Source organism: Neopsephotus bourkii, unplaced genomic scaffold, assembly GCF_033783945.1.
Source record: "Neopsephotus bourkii isolate Nb327-2 ecotype Australia unplaced genomic scaffold, CSIRO-AGI_Nbou_v1 NB_1825, whole genome shotgun sequence".
Taxonomy (NCBI): Eukaryota; Metazoa; Chordata; class Aves; order Psittaciformes; family Psittacidae; genus Neopsephotus; species Neopsephotus bourkii.
This window is the reverse complement of record NW_026902298.1, coordinates 501,155-522,659: the sequence shown is the minus strand read 5'-3', so window position 1 is coordinate 522,659 and position 21,505 is coordinate 501,155. Positions and strand designations below refer to the sequence as shown.

Below are 21,505 nucleotides of genomic sequence, written 5' to 3'. Positions count from 1 at the left end.
GGGGTCTCACATGCTTCAGTAAGCATGTCCTATCTTTTCTTCTCCCTGTGATCTATCACATTCATCTGCCTCTCTCTGGGAATTCCTTCGCTCCATCAACTTGTCCCAAGTGATGTCCATTCTGTTGACTATGTGAATTATTACCTTTGTTTGTCCTTTTTCATCCCAAATGCTATACCAGTTTCTTTGTTCTCCACTTTGCTGAGTAAAGTGTTTTGACTTTAGTGTTTTGCTGTGTCATAAGCAAGTGGTAATAATACAAAGATACCCAAAAGCCTATGTCTCTTCAAAACAAACTTGGAAACAATTTTCCTCTTTATTTGGCTTAATAACATTATCTAATGTTGCTTATGGCCTCCACAAGCAGCTATGGAGTCAGAATAGTGCAATACACATAAAGATAATGTATTAAAACATCAAGAATCATTACCCTGAATACATGGTTCCACCAAGATGAACTTTGACTTATTTAGATGGTTAAACAGCTCAGCTGATGCTAAACTGTGGGTAAATTCACTTTGCTAAAGTGAATCTGAGTCCATCAAATGGACAGCCACATCACACTGAATCGCTGAACTCAGCAAAGTAACCAAACCCTGAAAGGATGGGAGTTTGGCTTCCTTCTTTTCCCCACCAAGAAGGCAGGACTGAGGATAAGGTGCTTTATTCTGCATGGAAAACTCTGTTATTGGCTCAGCAAGTTTTAGGGCACTTTTTGCTAGTCCTTAGCTACAGTTAAAAGGTTGTGAAAGTCAAAGATTTAATGTCAAAACATGAGTATAATGCGCCAGAGGCCCCAGGTGCCTTTATATCATCTAAGTTGTTGCTGCTGAACCAGCCCAGAGAGGACACATGCAGGGCTTCCCCTAAGTCTTGTTTCCGTTCCAAGAGAAGGCAGACACGAGAGTTTTATTAGCCATGGGAAAGAGAAGCAAAGCTTCTACAAAGGGCAAGTCAGGAGGCTTCCCAGGCAGTGAAAGCTACATGGTATTTTACAAAAGGGAACACTTTAATGATTGTTAATTGCAGTGTGCTCTTTTAATACATGGGGGGCCTTCAATAGCTGAGTATCTGCTGAGCATCCCATTGGGGAGGGAGAGGGAGAAGGACAAGAGGGGTTTTAGGAAGGCATTTGCTCTTTGTGAGCCACATCCTCCATCTAGCTGAGCAAAGAGGGGGAGAAAAAGCCAGAGAAAATGTCAACAGTGGGTTCCATTGACCTGGAGACTGAGAACATCAGGAATCTCAAACTATTTTTACAGCTTCACTTTACTTTCAGGAACGTTAACACTTCAAAGTATATGATTGTGCCTCTCTTCCATTGTTCCGGGGATTTTCCTTGATTATGGTCTTCTTTCTTTTCTTTTCTTTTCTTTTCTTTTCTTTTCTTTTCTTTTCTTTTCTTTTCTTTTCTTTTCTTTTCTTTTCTTTTCTTTTCTTTTCTTTTCTTTTCTTTTCTTTTCTTTTCTTTTTTCTTTTCTTTTCTTTTCTTCCTTTCCTTTCCTTTCCTTTCCTTTCCTTTCCTTTCCTTTCCTTTCCTTTCTTTTCTTTTCTTTTCTTTTCTTTTCTTTTCTTTTCTTTTCTTTTCTTTTGTTTCTTTTTCTTTTTCTTTTTCTTTTTCTTTTTCTTTTTCTTTTTCTTCCTTCCTTCCTTTCTTTTTCTTTCTTTTTCTTCCTTCCTTCCTTCCTTCCTTCCTTCCTTCCTTCCTTCCTTTCTTTCTTTCTTTTCTTTCTTTCTTTTCTTTCTTTCTTTCTCACAAGGAAGAACTCTGCATCAATTTAGCACAGGACAAGGTTGATTTGTACCTCTCCTAAATCCTTTAAACATCTGAATCCATCAACAGTTTCACACATCCCACTGGGATGTAGAGACCCAAAACATCCACTGCTGTTGCTACTTGACTTTTTAGCACGAGTGTGGCAGTTAGAGGGGGCAAGCAGAAGAATGAATGTTCTACCAGCTTATCACTACTATTTGGAAGATACTAACATTAAAGACTTGATCAGAAGACGTACTAACAACTGCCTGCTGCTGGAGTGTGTTTCCACAGTAAATTCAATTCTTTGTTCCTGTTTCAGAGAGGCTCCTGTGGGTATCACCTACCTGCAACAGAAACTGCATGAAGCCTGTTTGCTTTGTGGGTGGTAATCGTGGGCTTTTGTTTTGTGGTTAGACATGTCAAATCAGAAGCCCTGCATAAAGCACTAGCTCCAGGCTCTTGCACCCCTTTCTGAACTCTTTTTAAGCCACTTAGTAACCAAAATGATTTTCAAATATATCTGTGTTTCTCGGATGCTTGTGCTTTTGTATGCACGGTGCGCATAGATCTCATGGGTCATCGCTGCAGACCTTCTTACAGCCTTCCAATGCTTAGAGGGAGCTTGTAAGAATGATGGAGAGAGGCTTTCTACCTGGCACTGTAGTGGCAGGAGAAGGGATAATGGTTCCCATTGAAGAGGGTAGATTTAGATTTGATATAAGGAATTCTTCCCTGTGAGGGTGCTGAGGTGCTGGCACAGGGTGCCCAGAGAAGCTGTGGCTGCCCCATCCCTGGCAGTGCTCAAGGCCAGGTTGGACACGGGCTTGGAGCAAGCTGCTCTAGTGGAAGGGGTCCCTGCCTGTGGCAGGGGTTGGAACTGGATGAGCCTTACGGTCCCTTCCAACCCAAACCTGTCTGGGATTCTTTGCTTCTGTGATCTACATGATGATGATATCAATGAACACAAGAAGCTTTTTACTTTAGACAAAATATGTTAAGCAAAGACAAAAGTTAACCTATTAATGCAAGCTTTTTATCACTATCATAACACAGTATCTATATTACATGTTATTGTGTCATATCTTCTATATTGGGACATTGCAAGACAATTTTCAGGTGTTAAGGAATGGATGGTGGTATTGAATGGTTGATTCAGTGTCTCAAGGGAATGGATAATGTAAAAAAAAGCCTTAGCACACTTCCAAACTACCAGTTTTGTCATTGTACTGAAGCAAGATATTCCCTTCACAAGACATTTCCTCTCAGGTGTTTTTAAATGGATTTTAAATGCCTGGAAGAAATGCTTATAGCTTTCCAACCCATCCCAAACAATGCTGAGTTCTTCACCTTCATTTTCTTGCAGCAAATAATGTTCCACAAGCAACAAAGTCCTCCTAAGGAGAAGAGGTGAAACAGGTCCTTCCAGGGAAACAATGGCCTTTCATTGTGTTGCTAAGAGTTTGTGTGGCACTCAGACTGTGATATCCAAAGGACAGAGGAAACAGCCCACTGGCTCGGTTCTTGCCTGAACCAGTGATGCCCACTATAAGCGCATGCAAATCATTGAATATGAAGTTGGAACTGGTAGGTGGAGTTGGGGTTAAACACTTAGGGTTTGAAGAGGCATCCAGGCTGCTTGCTGTATAGGATTGCCTGGGTTTGGATGAGTGAACAATACAAGTTTCATTCCACTTGGAACTACAAACATCCAGTGGCACCTGGGTAACACTCCAGCCCTTGGAGAGGTCCAGCCTGGATGGCATTCTCAGGCAGCATCCAGCACTGAAACTGCTGATGGAGCAGTCCATGAAATGCCTGTTAGGGCTTGTGAACCTATGAGTAAGGAGTAACTTAAGTGAATGAACACACAATCACACTTTAATGCCCAAACAAGCCCTTTAATTGCTGTAGTTCTCTTTTTCCTTGCAGTGAAAGAGATTCCTACCTGATGAGGTTCCATGAGGTCAATAGCTCTGAAGTGCCCATGTACTCGGATGATGAGAGCCATATAAATACAAAGATACTGTGCAAGCACAGCCATGCCAAATGCTTGATGCAAATTCCTTGCTTCCAGCCTGACTTCCTCTCTTACCTTGCACAGTTTCTCTGCCAAGGAAATGTACTTTCAGATGCCTAAAGTATCCTGGTTGAGTTACCAGTTGTGTTGCTGGCATTCCTTCTTGGAATGTGTACCTGGGTAAAAACATTCAGGTTTTGAGTGGGTCCTCGGGAGACCTTCCTCACTGTGATTCCTTGCTGTTGGAAGCTTTAGGAGTGTATTTTCTTTCCTAATGGTTAAGACTTTATTAACATGGTAAAATGAGAGTTTTGCTCTCACTGTGTTTTGTGATGTAGTAGTGCAAAGCCAACCTTATTCCTGTTAGTAAATGGAGATGACCTAATCGAGATTAAAGTGGGGAAAAAAAATCAGTGCTTTTGCTAAAATTGCTTAAACATGCTGTTTGTGGAGAACTGCTCAGATTACTTTTCGATCCTCTTGAAAAGATTGTTCCTGATGCACAGACTTAAACTAACCTCTCGTCCCTAACAGTGCTCGCCAAGCTCAGCTGTATCTTTGAGAAGGAAATAAGAACTCTGGGCTGTGGAAACACTCTATTTCTTCACTGGTTCTGTTTATGTTAAGTGGCTGTGATGCTTGTGCCATTGTACAGTTACTTGGAGAAATTAGAGTGTAAAATACCAAGGCATTCCCTTAAAAAAGCCATGTCATTCCAAACGTAGCAACTACCAGATCATTTGGCTGTGCAGAGCCTGGAGCTAAACTGGATCCTGATTGAGTACGAAATGTTTATGTTGGGGGTTGATATGGGATGCCACATTCTTTTGCTTTATATTTTCAAGGGGCAGCTATGAGTGGTATAAGCATATGATTTTCCATACTCCTCATCCATGTGTTTGCTTTTAAGTATTCTGTCTTATTCCTTAACTTCCCTTGCCTTTATGAAATTCCTGGAAGTCTATTCACATATGCACTGGGTGACTTTGACAGCGACCTGTGCCCTGGTATCACACAAAGCTAAATGGCACTGCTTGGTTTCAAACCCTGAGGAGTTATCTTTGATCTGAATAGGGGGAGCTGAGTTGTACTAAGGAGCACCTAGTCGTAGTCGCTTGCATTTGTGGTGTTGGGTCTTAAACTGCCTTTAGTTTTTATTTGGTCTTACATAGGAAAAGCTGTCAGAGATATCTGTGTTTCTGGGTGTAATTGATGGGTTTAAACAACATACAAAGGAATAAAAAAGACCCTATATAATACATTATGAATACAATAGCATAAACCAGAGTGTGGTTTCCTGGCATTTATTGGTATGTTGTTAAATACTACTACTTGTATTTCTGTGTTCACCACATTGTCACCCCAGCCCTTTTCTGAAACACTGTGCCTGGTTATTCCCTCACACAGGCCACAAGTCAGGAGTTCTACTGGAAGCAGCAGAATGGATTGGTACAGGTGATCTAAAACGAGTTCAAGTGGGTGGAAAGACCTAGGGAGTTGGTACGGTAGAAGCAGGAGGGGCTGTCTGATGACATTAATGCCGTTCTTATCCTAAAGCAATCACCACTCATAAGGCAAAGCGGAGCCTTTAGAAAGTGCCCCTGTAGTTCTGAACCTCTCCCCAACAGAAAAAGATGACTTTTCTCATTGCTCACCACAGCCATGCACCTGTTTGGCCTAAACTGGCACCTGCAGCCGATGGAAGGGCAGATGTATGAGATCACGGAAGACACAGCCAGCAGTTGGCCAGTGCCAACGGACGTCTCCTTATATCCTTCGGGGGGCACAGGGTTAGAGTTACCTGACAGGAAAGGCAAAGGAACCAGTGAAGGTATGGTTGGTGTGTGTCCATGTTGTGAGTCTTCTGTCTGCCTCTGAACTCCAGCCATCCAATCTCATGTTCCATTACCCTCAATGCTGCCATCACCAGGTGCTTTTTCCAGTCTTTCACGTCTAGAACTAGTAGTCGTCGGTCTTGTTTCCTTGTGTTCTCTAAGTTTCATACTCTTCTGATGTCCACTAATGTCATAAAACTATATGCAACTTCACCACAAATCCAAAGTGGAACCATCTGTACTGTACGTCACAGGCTTCAGAAGGTCATTGTGAAACCCTGCCTTGAGTGGCTGTTTTCATGGGAATACTAATGTGTCTTGAATATTAACTGATTCCTTGAGCACTGGATCAAGTCTCCGTACACTAGTAAAACATGTTTGAGTTTGCCTATTCGTTGCCATTTAGTACCATATGTTTTAAAGACCCAAATATTTACTTTACAGTGTGGTTTTTGGCACTGCAGAGTTGGACATCTCTCTGCAAAAGTAGCCAGATAAAAGGCCTGGTCTCCACAAAGCATCACAGTGTTGACAGCTTGTGATGGTAACTGAAATCAGTGCAAGTGATGGGTCTTCAGTTCTGCAGTGCATTATCCAACAGCTTTATATCTTACTGTGCTTTGTATAGAGGCAGCACTGCCAACAGTGCCCGTAAGCTCAAAGGGGAGGTGTTTTATGCCTCCTAAGACTGAGCTGGAGAAATGAGAAACTCAGATTTTCAGAAAGCTCTTTTGTCTGTCAAGCTTCTCTATACATGGTTAACAGAGTCCAGTCAAATTGAAGTCATTGGTTATTTTTGATAGCTGTTTGGGGGGAGGAAGTTTTGTGGGTAAGAGATAAGAAGAATGCTACTGTTCTGGCAACTCATTGCACTCCAGAGTTTACGCAGAGTTCCCTGGACTTTGGCTGGGAGCCTATATTTTGATGTTTCATTGAAATGAATAGTAGTATTTTTTGTTCTTATCTGTCTTTATGAGTCCAAAGAAAGGCCATAATTATGTGTGTTCCTTTAAAAGCAGTGTATTTACTAGCAGCTGATGACTGACTTCAAGTCACTACAAGGACAAATCAGCTAAGTGAGTTATTCTCAGCAAGCCTGACTAGACAGTGCAGCATGCCGCAGATACCCCTGCTGTTGTAGACAAAAATACTTCGTAACAGATCCTTTTCCTATCCCTAAATTGCCATATGTTTCGTTTCCCCAACATCTAGTTTGGATCTGTCCGTTTACTCTAAAAAGTCAAAATGAGAAGAAATGGATGTACACAAAACTGCCATCCAAGTGATGGAAAGACCTCCACTTGATTTCTTTTCCAGCCATGCTTGCAGTGTCAGCAGTAGAAGTGTTGACTGCTTCCAAAAAGCTTTATTAAAAGAGAAATATGGGAAATAACCTGCTTATATCATTAGCAGATACCTCAGGTTAGTGCTTCATATAGATCTTAGGGGAACTTTGCTGAAAAAGGATAGATATAGAAGAACTCTTAGGCAGAAGCTCTTCCCTGTGAGGGTGCTGAGGCGCTGGCACAGGGTGCCCAGAGAAGCTGTGGCTGCCCCATCCCTGGCAGTGTTCAAGGCCAGGTTGGACACAGGGGCTTGGAGCAAGCTGCTTCAGTGGAAGGTGTCCCTGCCCATGGCAGGGGTTGGAGGTGGATGAGCTTTAAGGTCCCTTCCAACCTAAGCCATTCTATGAATCTATGGATCTGTAGGTTTTAGAGGACAGTATCTTGTCCTGACTGTGCTAGCAGCACTACATGGCTGCTGTTCCAAACCAAAATGCATGTGATTGAAATTTATTGTATAATGGATTTAAATACATTTGAAAGTCTTCTTGATCACAGTGGAAGAGGCTGGGATGTGTTTGAATATCCTTACAGCTGCTTGGAATGAATCATTACCAATGGCTTGCCAATTCCCAGTAACAGTCATCCCTTCTCATCTGTGCCTGTGCTCCAGTACTGTGCTTAAGCCCATCCCTGTTTAGCAAAGCACTTAAGCACATGCTTATATTTAAGCATGTGATTAACTGCAATTGAAGGCAGAGAAATGTGTGTTCTGAAGTGTTTTGATGAGTCAGTGTACCTTGCTGTCAAAAATACCAGCAGATTCAGCAAGGCCTGAAATGAAATTGTTCATTTTGATATCCAAATAAATTAGGAATAGTTGCTATGGCAACTAAAAAGTTCAAGGTAACGTGTAGAAAGAGCAAAGTAATTGACAGCCCAATTAAGAATTCAGACCTGAAGTTAATTCTAAGGAGTCAGATATTCTGATTAAAACCTCATTTCTGATTAGAAGCTGAATTGGCTCTAATTGTACTTTGGGAAGAATCTTGTCCATAGGGCCTCATCTTACTGTAGGCTAAAACTGATGGAACATGGATGGATTTTAGGGACTGAATTCAGCCTTTCTTTAGACTTCTGTGTCAGAATAAATGTCAGTTGCTAGCAGCATGATGTGACAGCTCTGAGGATATCAGCTTCTCAGACATGAATTGCCCATAAGAGGAGACATGAATTTTGTAATTGTGTGTACAAAGAAGTATTTCTGTGTTATTATCTTGTGCAATCACAAAAGCATTTCTGCTCACGTGAGCAAGTGCTGCTCTCTGTACAGGCAGGACACGTACTGCACTGATTTCCTCCAGGCCATCTCTTGCACAGCAACATCCATCCGCGCCAGGTTGGATGGGGCTTGGAGCAAGCTGCTCTAGTGGAAGGTGTCCCCGCCCGTGGCAGGGGTTTGGAATTAGATGAGCTTTAAGGTCCCTTCCAACCCAAACCATTTTGTGATTGTATAATCTAACATCTTAAATCCTCAGCTTCCCTGATTCACTCCAATGTACAATCTTTATTAATGAACATTCAGACTGCATATCAAATATTTTAAGTTTTCATCTGAATTTCTAAGAATCCATAAAACATGACAGTAGTAATCAGAAAAATAAAGCCTTCATTTGGACCAAACTATGGGATGCCTTTAGCTCTTTTTTAATGCAATTCTCAGTCTATTCATCTTAAATAATAGAATAAGAAACTTTGCATGAAGACATGGGAACTGTTTCCTTTAATCCTTACAGTGTGGCAAGTAATTTATAGTATACCAAATAAATAGTAACAGTCCAGCTGACAGAGTAATCCCCTTTGGAAGCAAGCTAGTTGATTTGCACCCTACAACTGTACTCTGTCAGCACAGAATGGTTCAGAAAGACCATCCGTTTACATAAGCCACTTCTGATTATCTCTATTAATATGCACATTGACTAAAAGAGGACAAGAAGCCAAGTGATGTTCCCTCTGTATTTATATGATAAACAAAGGTAAACGAGGATCTTACAAAATTAATAGTAGCTTTTCTGGCTATGAATGTGCATACACCCTTTGCTATCTTGGCTGTGCTGGTATGACATGTCTTGGGTGATGTGGTCTATGGTGAGGTGTCCCTGCCCATGGCAGGGGGGTTGGAACTAGATGTTCTTAAGCTCCTTTCCAACCCAAACCATTCTATGATTCTATGAATACAACTTTTGCCACATGACAGCACAGAAATGAACATGCCATCAAGCCCCACTCCAGCAGTGTATGTAAGCAGTTGCTGGCTTTAAGTCAGGGGTTAGTCTTATTGAGAGCAAAAGTTCTGCTAAAGAGAAAGAAGATACAAAGAGACACCTTCAGAGACTTCTTATGTTAACAGTTAATATGCATATAATTTATATATGGGTTTCAGAGACAATTTATGTCTGTTTCTCCTGGAGATTTAATGTTTGGATGGTGTAAGGAGAAGTTTAAGGCTCCATCCCTGGCAGTGTTCAAGGCCACTTTGGACAGACCCTTGGGTGACATGGTCTAGTGTGAGGCATCCCTGCCCATGGCAGGGAGTTGGAGCTGGGTTATCTTAAGGTCCTTTCGAACCCAAAGCATTCTGTGATTCTATGATTCTAGGATAATAATTAAAATTATATAATATTAAGGGAGAGGTTGTTCTACCGCTCACCTTTTCAACACACCAAGTAAATTCTAAGACTATTTGACCTGAATCCAGCTTGAGAAAAGATATTTTTGTTTCCCATTTCCTAAATGTGGATTCTGTAAGAAAGCCATCTCACAATGGGATTGTCCTACAAAAGGCTATATGTACCTGAAAGGTTTCTCCTCATTTTGCTTGAACGGCTCAGTCTGTGAAACACAGATTAGTGTGGTGTGATGGATGGAGATAACATTAATTTGAATTCCTCAAATGAATATTAGTCCTTGTTCGTGACATGATGCTCTCCTTACGAATGCCAAAGTCTTTCAGGTGACACTTCTGCATACTTCTTAACTAGAAGTGTCTTTAAATAAAGACTCTTTGCTAAGCAGTTGCTGCATCATTGCCTTTCTCCACGCAGGTAAAGCTGTGGCCACTGATTGAAGCAAAGGCTTAAAAGGCAACATTCTGGCTCTGTAGTTTTCATTCTGCCCCTCATTTCCTGGGCTCCTTTCGGGTCCAGAGGTTTTGAAGCAGCCACCAGTTTTGGGAGCTGTGTGTGAATTTTTAACCTGGAATCTCTCAGACAGGGTTTCAAGGGATGCTGAGCTCCCTGCTGACTCCATTGGACATCACAGCATGTAGTGATTGCCATCTGCAGACTCAGGCTCTCCAGCCTGGTGGTTGCTTCATGCAACAGATGCCTCCATTGGTTTGTCTTTTGAAAAGATGCACGTTTATAGCACACTTTACAGATTGTATTGAAACCCAATTAAAACCTCTCAGCTGCTTTCACTTCACTGCTTAAAGTTGAAGAAGCTGGGGCTCCAGAGGCTAAGCACAAGAAGATGTTTATCATTATAAGATTAGGGCTAAATTTATACTAGACATGGGGTACATTTAGATTGGACATTAGGAAGAATTTCTGTACTATGAGGGTGCTGAAGGCACTGGCACAGGGTGCCCAGAGAAGCTGTGGCTGCCCCATCCCTGGCAGTGTTCAAGGCCAGGTTGGACACAGGGGCTTGGAGCAAGCTGCTCCAGTGGAAGGGGTCCCTGCCCATGGCAGGGGTTGGAACTAGATGAACCTTGAGGTCCCTTCCAACCGAAACCAGTCTGTGGCTCCATGATTCTATATTTGTTAGTAGACACTACTCAACTGCAGGGTGTGATTTCCTTCATTTTCCCCAGGCCTTTTCTTCTTCCTTTGGACTGATGAGCAGGTTTCAAATACTGTTACCACTGTCAAGAGTTAATTTTAACAGGGAAACATTTTCCTTTCCCCACTTAGCATCGTTCATGCTGCTGTTTTCCACACTACCATTCCATTCTGTGACATGTCTGCCTCACACTTACTGCGCTTCTCTTTGCTAATTTAACGATGACTTCTCCATCCATGAACTTATATTTATTCAGTATTTAATGTCAGATGTTTTATCCTCTCTTCACAATGTATTACACACTCTCTGATGCTACCATTGAAACAAAAAAAAAAGCCATTTTTCTCCAGGTTGCTCTTTCCATGTCCGTGTTTTCAAACCAAACAGTTCCTGAAGCCAGGAATAACCCTGCTAGTTTTCCTCCCATAATCATATGGATTGGCTAGGCAAAGTACTCTGCAGACCTCGGGATGCTAATTGACTGTTTTACAAGATCAGTGTCAGAGATACCAGCCTGATTGGATTACTTTTAGGATCTCAGGCTAATCCAAGGTTTTTGTTCCTGTGTTTTGGCAGGAAAACCCAGTAGTTTCTTTCCCGACGACAGTTTTATAGACTCTGGAGAAATTGATGTTGGCAGAAGAGCCACACAGAAGATCCCTCCTGGTATCTTTTGGAGATCTCAGGTGTTCATCGACCACCCAGTGCATCTGAAATTCAATGTGTCTTTAGGAAAGGCTGCTCTGGTTGGCATCTATGGCAGAAAAGGCCTCCCACCATCACATACACAGGTAATGGGACTTTAATTTAATAACTGTTTTAAATTGTGTGTCCTTATGGCTTGTTGTTTTATTTCAACTGTTTATTGCAAGAATTTGTTGCATGCTTGTAAGATGTTAAATGTCATCTGTCCAAAGAAAGATAATCAAGTGACAACTGCAGAGTTTACACACATTATGTGCTATAGGCACTTGCAAGCAGGCAGTTACCTAAGGGAGCGAGCTACCAGGAGAGGAAAAGGGGTTTGTGGGCTGGTGGTCACTGGTTGTTCCTGATAGCATGAGATACCACCTTCTCCATCCAGAACCCTCGCAGCAGCAGCCACACTTAAACTACAGCAAAAGCCCCCATCTCTTAAGCACTCTGTTGCATCTCAGGTCTGTCTCCCTCTTTCAGCCACTGCCTTTCACCTCTGAAGGTAAGAGCAGCAAGACCCCATAGGACCAAGATTCACTGTGTCTTCTGTGCTGAAATGCCTTGAGCCAACCCTTCACATCATGCATGTCAACTGCCAGATTAGGCTGAGATTGGTCAGGGCCCAGTAACTGGTGAATAACCAAACAAAACCTAGTCCGTATGAAAGCCTCCAGTTTAGTTAGACAGCAATCAAGATATCATTTTGTAGGATGAAAGTGATTGCTTTTCTTGACACACCTTGGCAAAAGCCATGGCAAGAAATCCCATTATGGGAAAAGCTCTGAAGAACCAGCCCCCTAAATAAAGATACTGTACATTACGTTCTCTACATCCCAGTTCAGTTTCTAAGCTGCTCTTCACCAGATTGATTAATACATCACTGGCAATGCAAAGCATCTTACTCCCACTTGCAAGTTATCAAAGTATCACCAGGTTTATATTAATGCTGTAACTTACCCTTGCCCTCTGCTATTAACTGAAAAACCTACACAACTGCTTAGATTTATGGAAATACCCTGCTTTTATTTTCTTCTTGAGCAAACAAATATGTTTATTGCAGTCTTTCTGGGTAATATGGTATTTTCTACATATTAACACACCTGCAACTTATTTATGTCAAAGAGGTGTCATAAATCTACACTTTTGCTGCCTACTTTGCTGCAGAATTCAAGCGTTTCAGTAGGATCAGCAGGTCATAAATTCAGTGACAGAGCAATGCTGTTATTGCCCAGTTTTCATCAGACTCTTTTTACAGGGAGATTCAAACACTTCAAACTTAAACCTCCTGTATTAATTAAATCAAAACTCAAGTCTTGGTCACATAATAGTAACTGTAGATGAAAAGTCTGTATCGATTTTAGTTGTTTATTATCATTATTACTTTCTGTTATGGAACAGGAGTTCTTACATGAATAGTTTTAGTTCTTTAAATAACAGATGTGAAATTTAACACCTACACCTCAGATCTGTTGAACTTAAAGCAAAACCTTTTAGTGCAGCAGGGTGCTAAACCCAACCATAGTAATGTTTTTAGCAATTAAGAAGCCCGTGCCAACCTCCCCATTGCTTCTTTATCTTTACCCTTTAACCTCATTTTTGCTGGGATATTCTGAGTGATTTATCCATGTTTCCCACATAAAACACCATGGTTGTGGATCGGTTGAGGCCTCTGCTAACAATGAGATGTTGAATGTGGGATATGCTACATGTTTCTCAATGTGACATGATGCACGAGGTAATGCACATGCTGAGAACCCTGCTTTTTGTGTAGCCACTAACTGAGAGTTGCCAAGTATATAATAAAATCATCACCTGGACCAAAACATCACCAAAGATAACTAGAGGGATAATAAAAAATAATGGTACACTTGGAGAAACAGATCACATATCCCACCCTGTTCTGATGAAATAACTTAATGAAGCTGCAGATATTGACGTATTATTTGTTAATATTTAATTTGGGATTTTAAATGATCCCTTTCCCTAGATTTATTATTCTATAAACCTGCTGTCAATTACAACATTGTTCTCCTCTATTTATTTATATGACGTTCTATCTCCCTGTAATTTATTAGTCTTAGGAGTCATTAAATAGGTAACTTGTTTTCTGTGCTGAAACTGTAAACTTGTCTCTTATAGTTAATATATTTGACACAAATCTCATCTTTTCTCTTGCATACTCCACAGTATCTGCTGCACCTCATAAATCTACCCAATGAGTTTTGTATTCCCAAGTTATGTAAGGAATGTCATAAACAAGACTTTGGCAAAATGTATGATCAGAGCAGTGATACAGCCCTTGGAAGAGCTGAATAAAGGGTCAATTATTTCCCCCCAGCCTATCATCTAGTTGATGGCAGTAGTAAAATTCTAGCTGATAATCAGGTTTTCTTATGTGTTAGATAATTAGATACTTCTGCTTGGATAATCCATCTTCTGTAGTGTGAGCCTTAATATTCTCTATGCCAGGATTTTGAACTGATCCCAAGGGTGTAGACCCTTAGCATATATTCCTAAATTGTTATGTCTTATTTATTCCTAAATTGTTAAAAGTTACCCTTATCCCTAAATTGTTGAAAGTCATATTTATCCATGCTAAAGCAGCAATCTATTCCAGAGGCCTTGGGCAATATGGTTTAGAGCGAGGTGTTCCTGCCCATGGCAGGGGGGTTGGAACTTGATGATCTTAAGTTCCTTTCCAACCCTAACTATTCTATGATTCTCTTTGGGAAACTTGGGTGAAGATGAAGTCCCTAGGGAGGGACTCTTCATCAGGGACTGTAGTGATAGGACAAGGGGTAACGGGTTCAAACTTAAACAGGGGAAGTTTAGATTGGATATAAGGAAGAAGTTCTTTAAGGGTGGTGAGGCACTGGAATGGGTTGCCCAGGGAGGTTGTGAATGCTCCATCCCAAGCTCCTGACAGTGTTCATGGTGAGATTGAACAGAGCCTTGGGTGCCATGGTTTAGTGTGAGGTGTCCCTGCCCTTGGCACGGGGTTGGAACTGGATGATCTTAAGGTCCTTTCCAACCCTAACTGTTCTATGATTCTAACTTTCTCTGCCTGTGGTGACCTGTCTTCTAGCCTAAGTTGCCAACAAGCATGGACACTAATAGGTAGGAATTAAATACAAGCTCCAGATTCCTGTAGGCTTAGAAAGAGAGCCTGCAGAAGCCTGAAATGATTTACTGTTAACTCCAGGCATTTCTTCTCATTCTTCTCAACAAATCATAGTAAAAGTTACACAGGTTTATTATTATTTATTTAATCTTTCTAGATCAAATAATGTTTAAAACTCTTTTTAACCTAAGCCAAATTTTGGTAAATCATAAATCTCAGGGATTGGCCATCACAGCTTGTGGGAGGCATTTTTCCCTTTGTCCAATTGGAATTGATTAATGTGGTATTTTATCTACAACTTCCTTGCTTGCAGTAACTCGAATTGCATATTAAAAATCGCTGAATGTATTAAAACACAATAAAGCACAATCCATTTGTGGTTCAATTACTATTTACAACTGGTAACCAGGAACTTTGCAAAGTCATCAACATCCACAGCAGCATCTTGTAAATAGTTATAAAAATGAACTTTTGCTTTTGGCAGGAAGCCCCAAGTGGAGCATGGCCCCAGTTGGGCTGTAACAACAACAGCTCACCATAGTTGGGTGCCTTGAAGTTGTTTTCACCTCACTAAGCTTTAAGCATCTACATCTAGTATGTAGCAAGAAATTGATGCTTATAAGGCACAATCATAGGATCATAGAATGGTTTGGGTTGAAAAGAACCTTAAGATCATCCAGTTCCAACCCCCTGCCATGGGCAGGGATGCCTCACTCTAGACGCTATCACCAAATGCTCTGTCCAACCTGGTCTTGAACACTGCCATGGATGGAGCTGTGTCAATCACAGCCACACTGAGGCCTGAGGAGGAGGCAGCCTAGGCAATAGCTACAAATACCTGGCTCACAAGGTGTCATTCAAATCAATCTCTCACTAGCACATTTTACAATGTGTATTTACATTGTTCAAAATAGAAACTCTGTCTCTGACAAAGATAACTTGAATAGAACCCCAAAAGCAGTCCTTTGCAGGTCTGCCAGCTTTTATGTTCTCAAAAGCTGCTTTAGCACCACATTCTGTAGAATCACAGAATCCTAGGTTGGAAGGGACCTCAAGGATCATCTGGTCCAACCTTTCTAGGCAAAGTGGGACCTAGACTGGATGCCCCACCACCCTGTCCAGCTGAGTCTTAACAGTGTCCAACATTAGGGAGTCACCACTTCCCTGGGAGGTTATTCCAATGGCTGATTGTTCTCATTGGGAAAAATTTCTTCTTGTGTCCAACTGGAATCTCCCTGGGAGGAAATTCTACCCATTACCTGTCTTTTCCATGGGACTTCTTGTAAAAAGGAAGTCTCCATCTTCTTTGTAGCCACCCTTTAAACACTGGCACGTGGGGATCAGGTCTGCCTGAGCCTTTTTTTCCCCAGGCTGAACAGTCCCAGCTTCCTCAGCCTTTCCTCACATGCTGCCCAACCCTTGAATCATCTTTGTGGCCCTTCTCTGCACCCTCTCCAGCCCATGCACACCTGTTCTGTGTAGTAGGACCAAAACTGAACACAGTATTCCAGGGGTGGAAAACTGACAAGCACCAAGTAGAACAGGACAATGGCGCCTTCCTCTCTAATGCTGATGTCCTTAATAATGTAACAGAATCACCCACATATTGCAGTGGTAAAGTCAAAAAGCCTAAATATTGCTGCCCATTAAGCCAACACTCAGCAGCTATTCAGCATAGAAACATTTACTGCGACAAAAATAAGTGGTGGTGTTTCTTTCTGCCTGTTTCCCTCCTTCCTGCCCAAAACTACAGCCTTATTTGACCAACTGGATGAGAGAGGCAAACCCAGGTAAAGTCAAGGAGCAGAAAAGTGCTCAGCTGCTGGATTCTGCTCACAAGATGTCCTGTTCACCTAACAGCACGGTGGAAGTCAGATTAAATGAGGTTCACTTAACATTTGTGTTGTCTGCTCAGCTTGTATCAGACCTGTCCCATTAATGTGTCACCAGACAAAATGCAATCACTGCAGAAAGCCTCTGGAATGTTGTTTCAATAGGGAGCTAAAGGTAGTTGCAACACTAATAGCAAAATCAAAGCAGGTGTTCTGCTGAAGTTATCCTGCCAAAAAATGGATGTGTCCTTTTGAGGAAAGCTTCCAAAAGCCACTGCCTAAATGGGAATTCTATATATTACTTTATCTCTTTTCCATCTCATCCTCTATGATTCTTTAACCACTTTTGCTATTGCTTTAGGAAAGAAAACCCTTTCTGGCTAAACAAAATACTCTGCAAAACCTCTACCAGCATTTAATACAAATACTTCTTGACTTTTCCTTGGTGACCCATAGCAATTGAGGCAAACAACCTGGTTAGGCTTTTTCTATTTCCCTTGTTAGCCAAGACACAGAGAAACTAACAAATAAGCATCTTATCATCACACTTATAGTGCAGTTTAGGACTCTGGACCTCATGTTTCCCTGCTGTGTTTCTACAGAATGAGAGCACATCAATAAGGTCAATATGTCCCATTCTAAATAAAGATGATTTCTTGATTCAGGTAATTACATTCATACACTGGCTATTTCCAAAATGGTTACTTGCATGTAGGCCAGGAACAGATGTGAGTTACTTGTTTATGCTGCTTCTGTAGACCCAGGGCATGAAACTAAGCTTCAGGAAGCCTGAATCACACCCAAACATCACTCTTTCTTTATGTTTCAGTTTGACTTTGTCGAGCTCCTTGATGGAAGACGTCTACTGACACAGGAGGCGAGAAGCTTGGAAGGACCTCAGCGGCAACACAGAGCTTTTGTGCCCTTGTCCAGCCATGAGACAGGGTTTATCCAGTATTTAGATTCAGGAATATGGCATTTAGCCTTCTACAATGATGGCAAGGAATCAGAAGTGGTTTCTTTCCTTACTACTGCTATTGGTAAGGATTTCCTATATTATTCCTAAACTCCTAAATATGCCTTGGGGCCGGGTATTAACACACATGCTCAGTTGCATGGTGGCTTTGTGTGGTTTCAGAAAGAATGCTTGTAGGAGATTGTATTTAGCAATAAGCTGAATACTGTTAGGCCTTAAATATCTCGTAAGTATTTTGTAGGCCTTTTTAATAACTATATCCATAACAAAGGGTCTACCCAGTGCCAAAGATGGATTACAAGCTTGAAATTCCCTGCTTCATTTTCTTTCTTTGATCTTTTAATTTAGTTATTTTTGTTTGGGCTTTTTTTTTCCTCTTTCTGTGCAGAGGGATAGGAATGATAGAAGAGCAGCACCATGGTTTGTGTGACAGACAGTCCTGCCATCGAGCATCACCAAAGTTACTCAAGCTGGAGTTCAGGCAGCGTACTGGGGTTAAAACTAATACAGAGCACTGTGAGGCTTTGTAGCAGGAACCACAGTAACAGGAATCTCCATTTCTGCTTGCTAACAGTAAGAAACTGAGATTTCTTCAGAAGAACAAATGAACTAACCAGGTCTCCCAGCTGCGGTGGCAGAGAAGTGCTCTTTGCCAGTTCAACGCACAGGCACTGATTTGTTGCTAAGGAGGCCAGGATGCAGCCTGTGCGCTGCCTGACAGCCAAGCACACTGGGCATGCTTCTTCCACCCTATAAATATCAGTCTGTTTCTGATTCAATAATACTTCGTTTTAAATTCAACTGACCTGCTGAAACTGTTCATATACCCAAATTCATTTGGCTGTAATTGAAAGATTGCTCCATAAAACTAGCACTCAGCTTTCTTCTAGCCACACTGATTGTTTAATAGACTTCTTTTTTCCCCCTTTGCTTGAAAAGAGCAGACTCATTGCAAAGCTGCCATTAATCCCTCTCCCAGAAGAGGCATTGGTGTTGAGTCTCAGCTGTCTGCAATAGTTACCTAAAAGCTATGGCTGTAATTTGTCTTGGCAGGTTAATTAAAAGTTTAGGTCTTATTAAAGCAAAGTCATTAGGATCCCAATATTCCATTTGAGCACTAAAGTTTATCTAATGCAGAAGTGGAAACACTGTTATAATGCTCTGTGTTAAATTTAAAACCTGCAAGTCCACGTGTTCAGTCCTGTTCGCAGTGAAGCAACAGCAGAAATGGTTGCCTGTCGGCTTATGAAATTAAAGTATTTTCTGTTGAATGCTGGCTTACTTTCAGTTTCCTTTAGCAAGTGGAGTTTTTACTTACACTGATCACCTTCTGCCCACAAGGACCTCTAAATACTCTTCTGTAAGGGACCTTCTTTTCCTTGTGTAAGAATGCCTGCAGTTCAAAACTTCACACAGGAAAATCAGCAAGGCTCTCACAGACAAAAACCCTCCCACTTTTAAAGCACACTCAGTAGTTGTTCTTGTTTTCACTGTCATGCTAAGTGTTCTAGCCAGACTTTCCTCGTTGCACTAACATAAGGAATAAATGAAAGGACAAACCACTCTTGATTTGCCTTTGAACCACAGGGGAATGGTGCGGGTGAGAAGCACATCAGACTGACTCTAAGGCAATCACGTTATTTGCTTATACCCTGCTGTACCTTCATGGCCACATGATAAGCAGAACAGTCCTTGATATATAGTCCATGATCTATTCTATATATCCCCAGTTGACCTGGGATCATTCCATGTTTCAGTACAAGGAGGTTTTCTTTTGCTATGCAGGAGAGAGCTTTGCCCCATATGTGTGAATCTCTTTGCCCACTGACAGCTGTATAGCAGCACAAATCTATCGTGTACAGGAGAAACTGTTTAAGTACAGCTGCACACTTTGAAACTCACTTGAGATAAGTAAAGAGTTTAGATCATAGAATCACAGAACTGTTGGAAGGGACCTTCCAAGTGTATTCATGAGGGCTGGCAAGTCATGGTTGCTAGATTTTGAGTCTATAAATACTAAAGGACTATAGTGCTGTAATTTTTGTTGGTGCCAGAATGAAGAAGATACAGCAACCTGGCATGGTGCTTATGAACCAGGGTGTAAAACTGCAACAGCAAACGACTCCACGTGTGATGGGAGCCGTAGAACTATCTGCGTGGGGTGAGGAACCTGTAGGGGAGTTGTGCGGACTGTCAGGAACAAGCTGCCATTGAAACTGATTTCTGTGGCAGAAGCACATAGGAAAATCTCCCTTTGTTATTGCTCTGACATAGGGCTTCCAGTGACAGTGGGTTTGAAATGTCAAGCTGTGATACAGGAAGAAGTAGGATCCGGTGATCTGAGAAGAGGACCAGCAGCCTGGACCTCCTGAACTCTGATTGATGTGCTAATCCTGACCCAGCCTAGGCTCATGCTTCAGCTGCTCACACCATGTAAAACTGAGGAGAGTGGTATTTCCCCAGAGATGCTGTGAGGGTGATGGAACTGCTGGGAACATGCATTAAGCATTAATTAATAATCATGGATAATAGAAAGCACCAGGTTGATAATGGTGATCATTACAGTAAGTTCATAAAGCCAAACCATGCAGTCATTCAGGCAAACCTCCCCTGTGAGAGAGGACCCACCTGGGTAAAGGACTTGCTGAAGTAAAAGGAAAGCTTTTACTTCCTCACTAAAGGTACTGAATGGAAAGGGTGCTGCTTTTCCAAGTGTCTCTGCTGTGTTCCAACAGCCTGAACTTTCCAGAGCCAGTATCATCATTGCAGGCTCTGTATGACAATAACAACTGCAATTGCTGTGCACTGCTTGTCTGGAATCATTTGGCTCCCATTATTCTAGAGAAAACTGGAGAAAAATGGGAAAAGACCATCTGTATTCCCAGTTTGATAACACACAGTTAATTCCATAAATTCTGAGGATGTCCATCACATAGCTTGGGGATCCAATGTAGCTATAACTAAATCCAGGAACATTAGCTCTGATTTTGAGGGCAGGAGCTGGCAGTTTAACCTGTTTGCTAAAAGGAGCTGGAATCATTATCACTAAGGAGTTAGGTGGTGTCAAAATGTGACATGCCACTGCCCATAAACCTGGGGAGAATACAGCATCCTAATGCCTGTCAGAGCTTCTGCATAGTACAGGCAATTCAGGTGGAGGTGAAAAGAGACTGTTCTGGGCAAATTCTCAGGTTTTTAATAGCATTTTTATATCCCATTCCTCTGAACATTAGAAAGGAATGGAAAATCAGGGTCTCTCAATAATAAATTAACCTTTTTGTCAATGACCTTGGTGGCACTGTCTGAGCTTCCTAATAGAAACACTTCCCTGAGAAGCGCCTTGTGGCTTCACCTCTGCCTGAACGTGGTAATTCATTCAGAGCAATCTAGTACAAGGGAGGCACAATAGGAGGCTGAGGAATCAGCTGGAATCAGCACATCCGAGACAGAGCTATTGGCCAAAAACCTGCTTGGTAGAAGCAAGAAACATCTGAGAGCCTGAAACAGCATCTCTGGAGTCAGAGAGCGTGCTCCAGCAGCTGGTACTGCTGAGCTCAGGCAAGCTTGGTAGTGCAGGACCACTGAGAAATCAAAAGGCAAAGTCAAGTCATCTGTGTGTGCAAGGAGAGCATCGCTGTTTACCAGCCTGTCACCCAGCAAGCACCAGCAAACACGTGTAGAGCACCTGTGATGGGATGCAAGGGTTTATCTCACTTTGATCTTCGGCAAGAGACAACGCTTTAGTTGAAGGGAAGGACCTTCATTCCTCCTGCCCTGTCTCCTATCCATAAAGAAAACGACTGTGAGTGATTTCCTTGAGCACTGCAATATACATCAAAAGGCAAGCTGCCTTCCTGCAACAGCCTAAAATATAACCACCCCCATAGAGTCCCCAGGGCAGCAGTTCACAACCACCAGAAGGACACCAGCAGAGGAACACTTCACAGGAGGACGGAGCTTAGAAAGGAGAGGAGAAATTACAGGGCACAAAGGCAAGCACGGAACTGAGAGCCCTCCTTGTAAGAAAGGTGACAAGAATGACTCTTCTTTAGCTCCCAGTGGAGATGCCTCTGTGTTTGGCGTGTTCTTAGCAAAGGGAAAAGGAAGAAACTGAGTAGCTTAGATTTGCTTCCCTTCCTTCTG

General features: G+C 41.9%; 1 protein-coding gene across 12 annotated transcripts in view; it reads left to right on the top strand.

Annotated features, from left to right (window-relative positions):
* The window catches only part of TENM4 (teneurin transmembrane protein 4), a 755,206-nt gene that overhangs the window by 563,714 nt on the left and 169,987 nt on the right, over nucleotides 1-21,505 (top strand). For 11 of the 12 annotated variants that reach the window (XM_061343269.1, XM_061343268.1, XM_061343271.1 and 8 more), the window contains 3 exons: nucleotides 5,437-5,607; nucleotides 11,314-11,528; nucleotides 17,216-17,426. In XM_061343269.1, the coding sequence (XP_061199253.1) occupies nucleotides 5,437-5,607; nucleotides 11,314-11,528; nucleotides 17,216-17,426 (597 nt within the window). The remainder of the gene's footprint in view (nucleotides 1-5,436; nucleotides 5,608-11,313; nucleotides 11,529-17,215; nucleotides 17,427-21,505) is intronic. The other variant, XM_061343277.1, reaches the window with a different exon arrangement.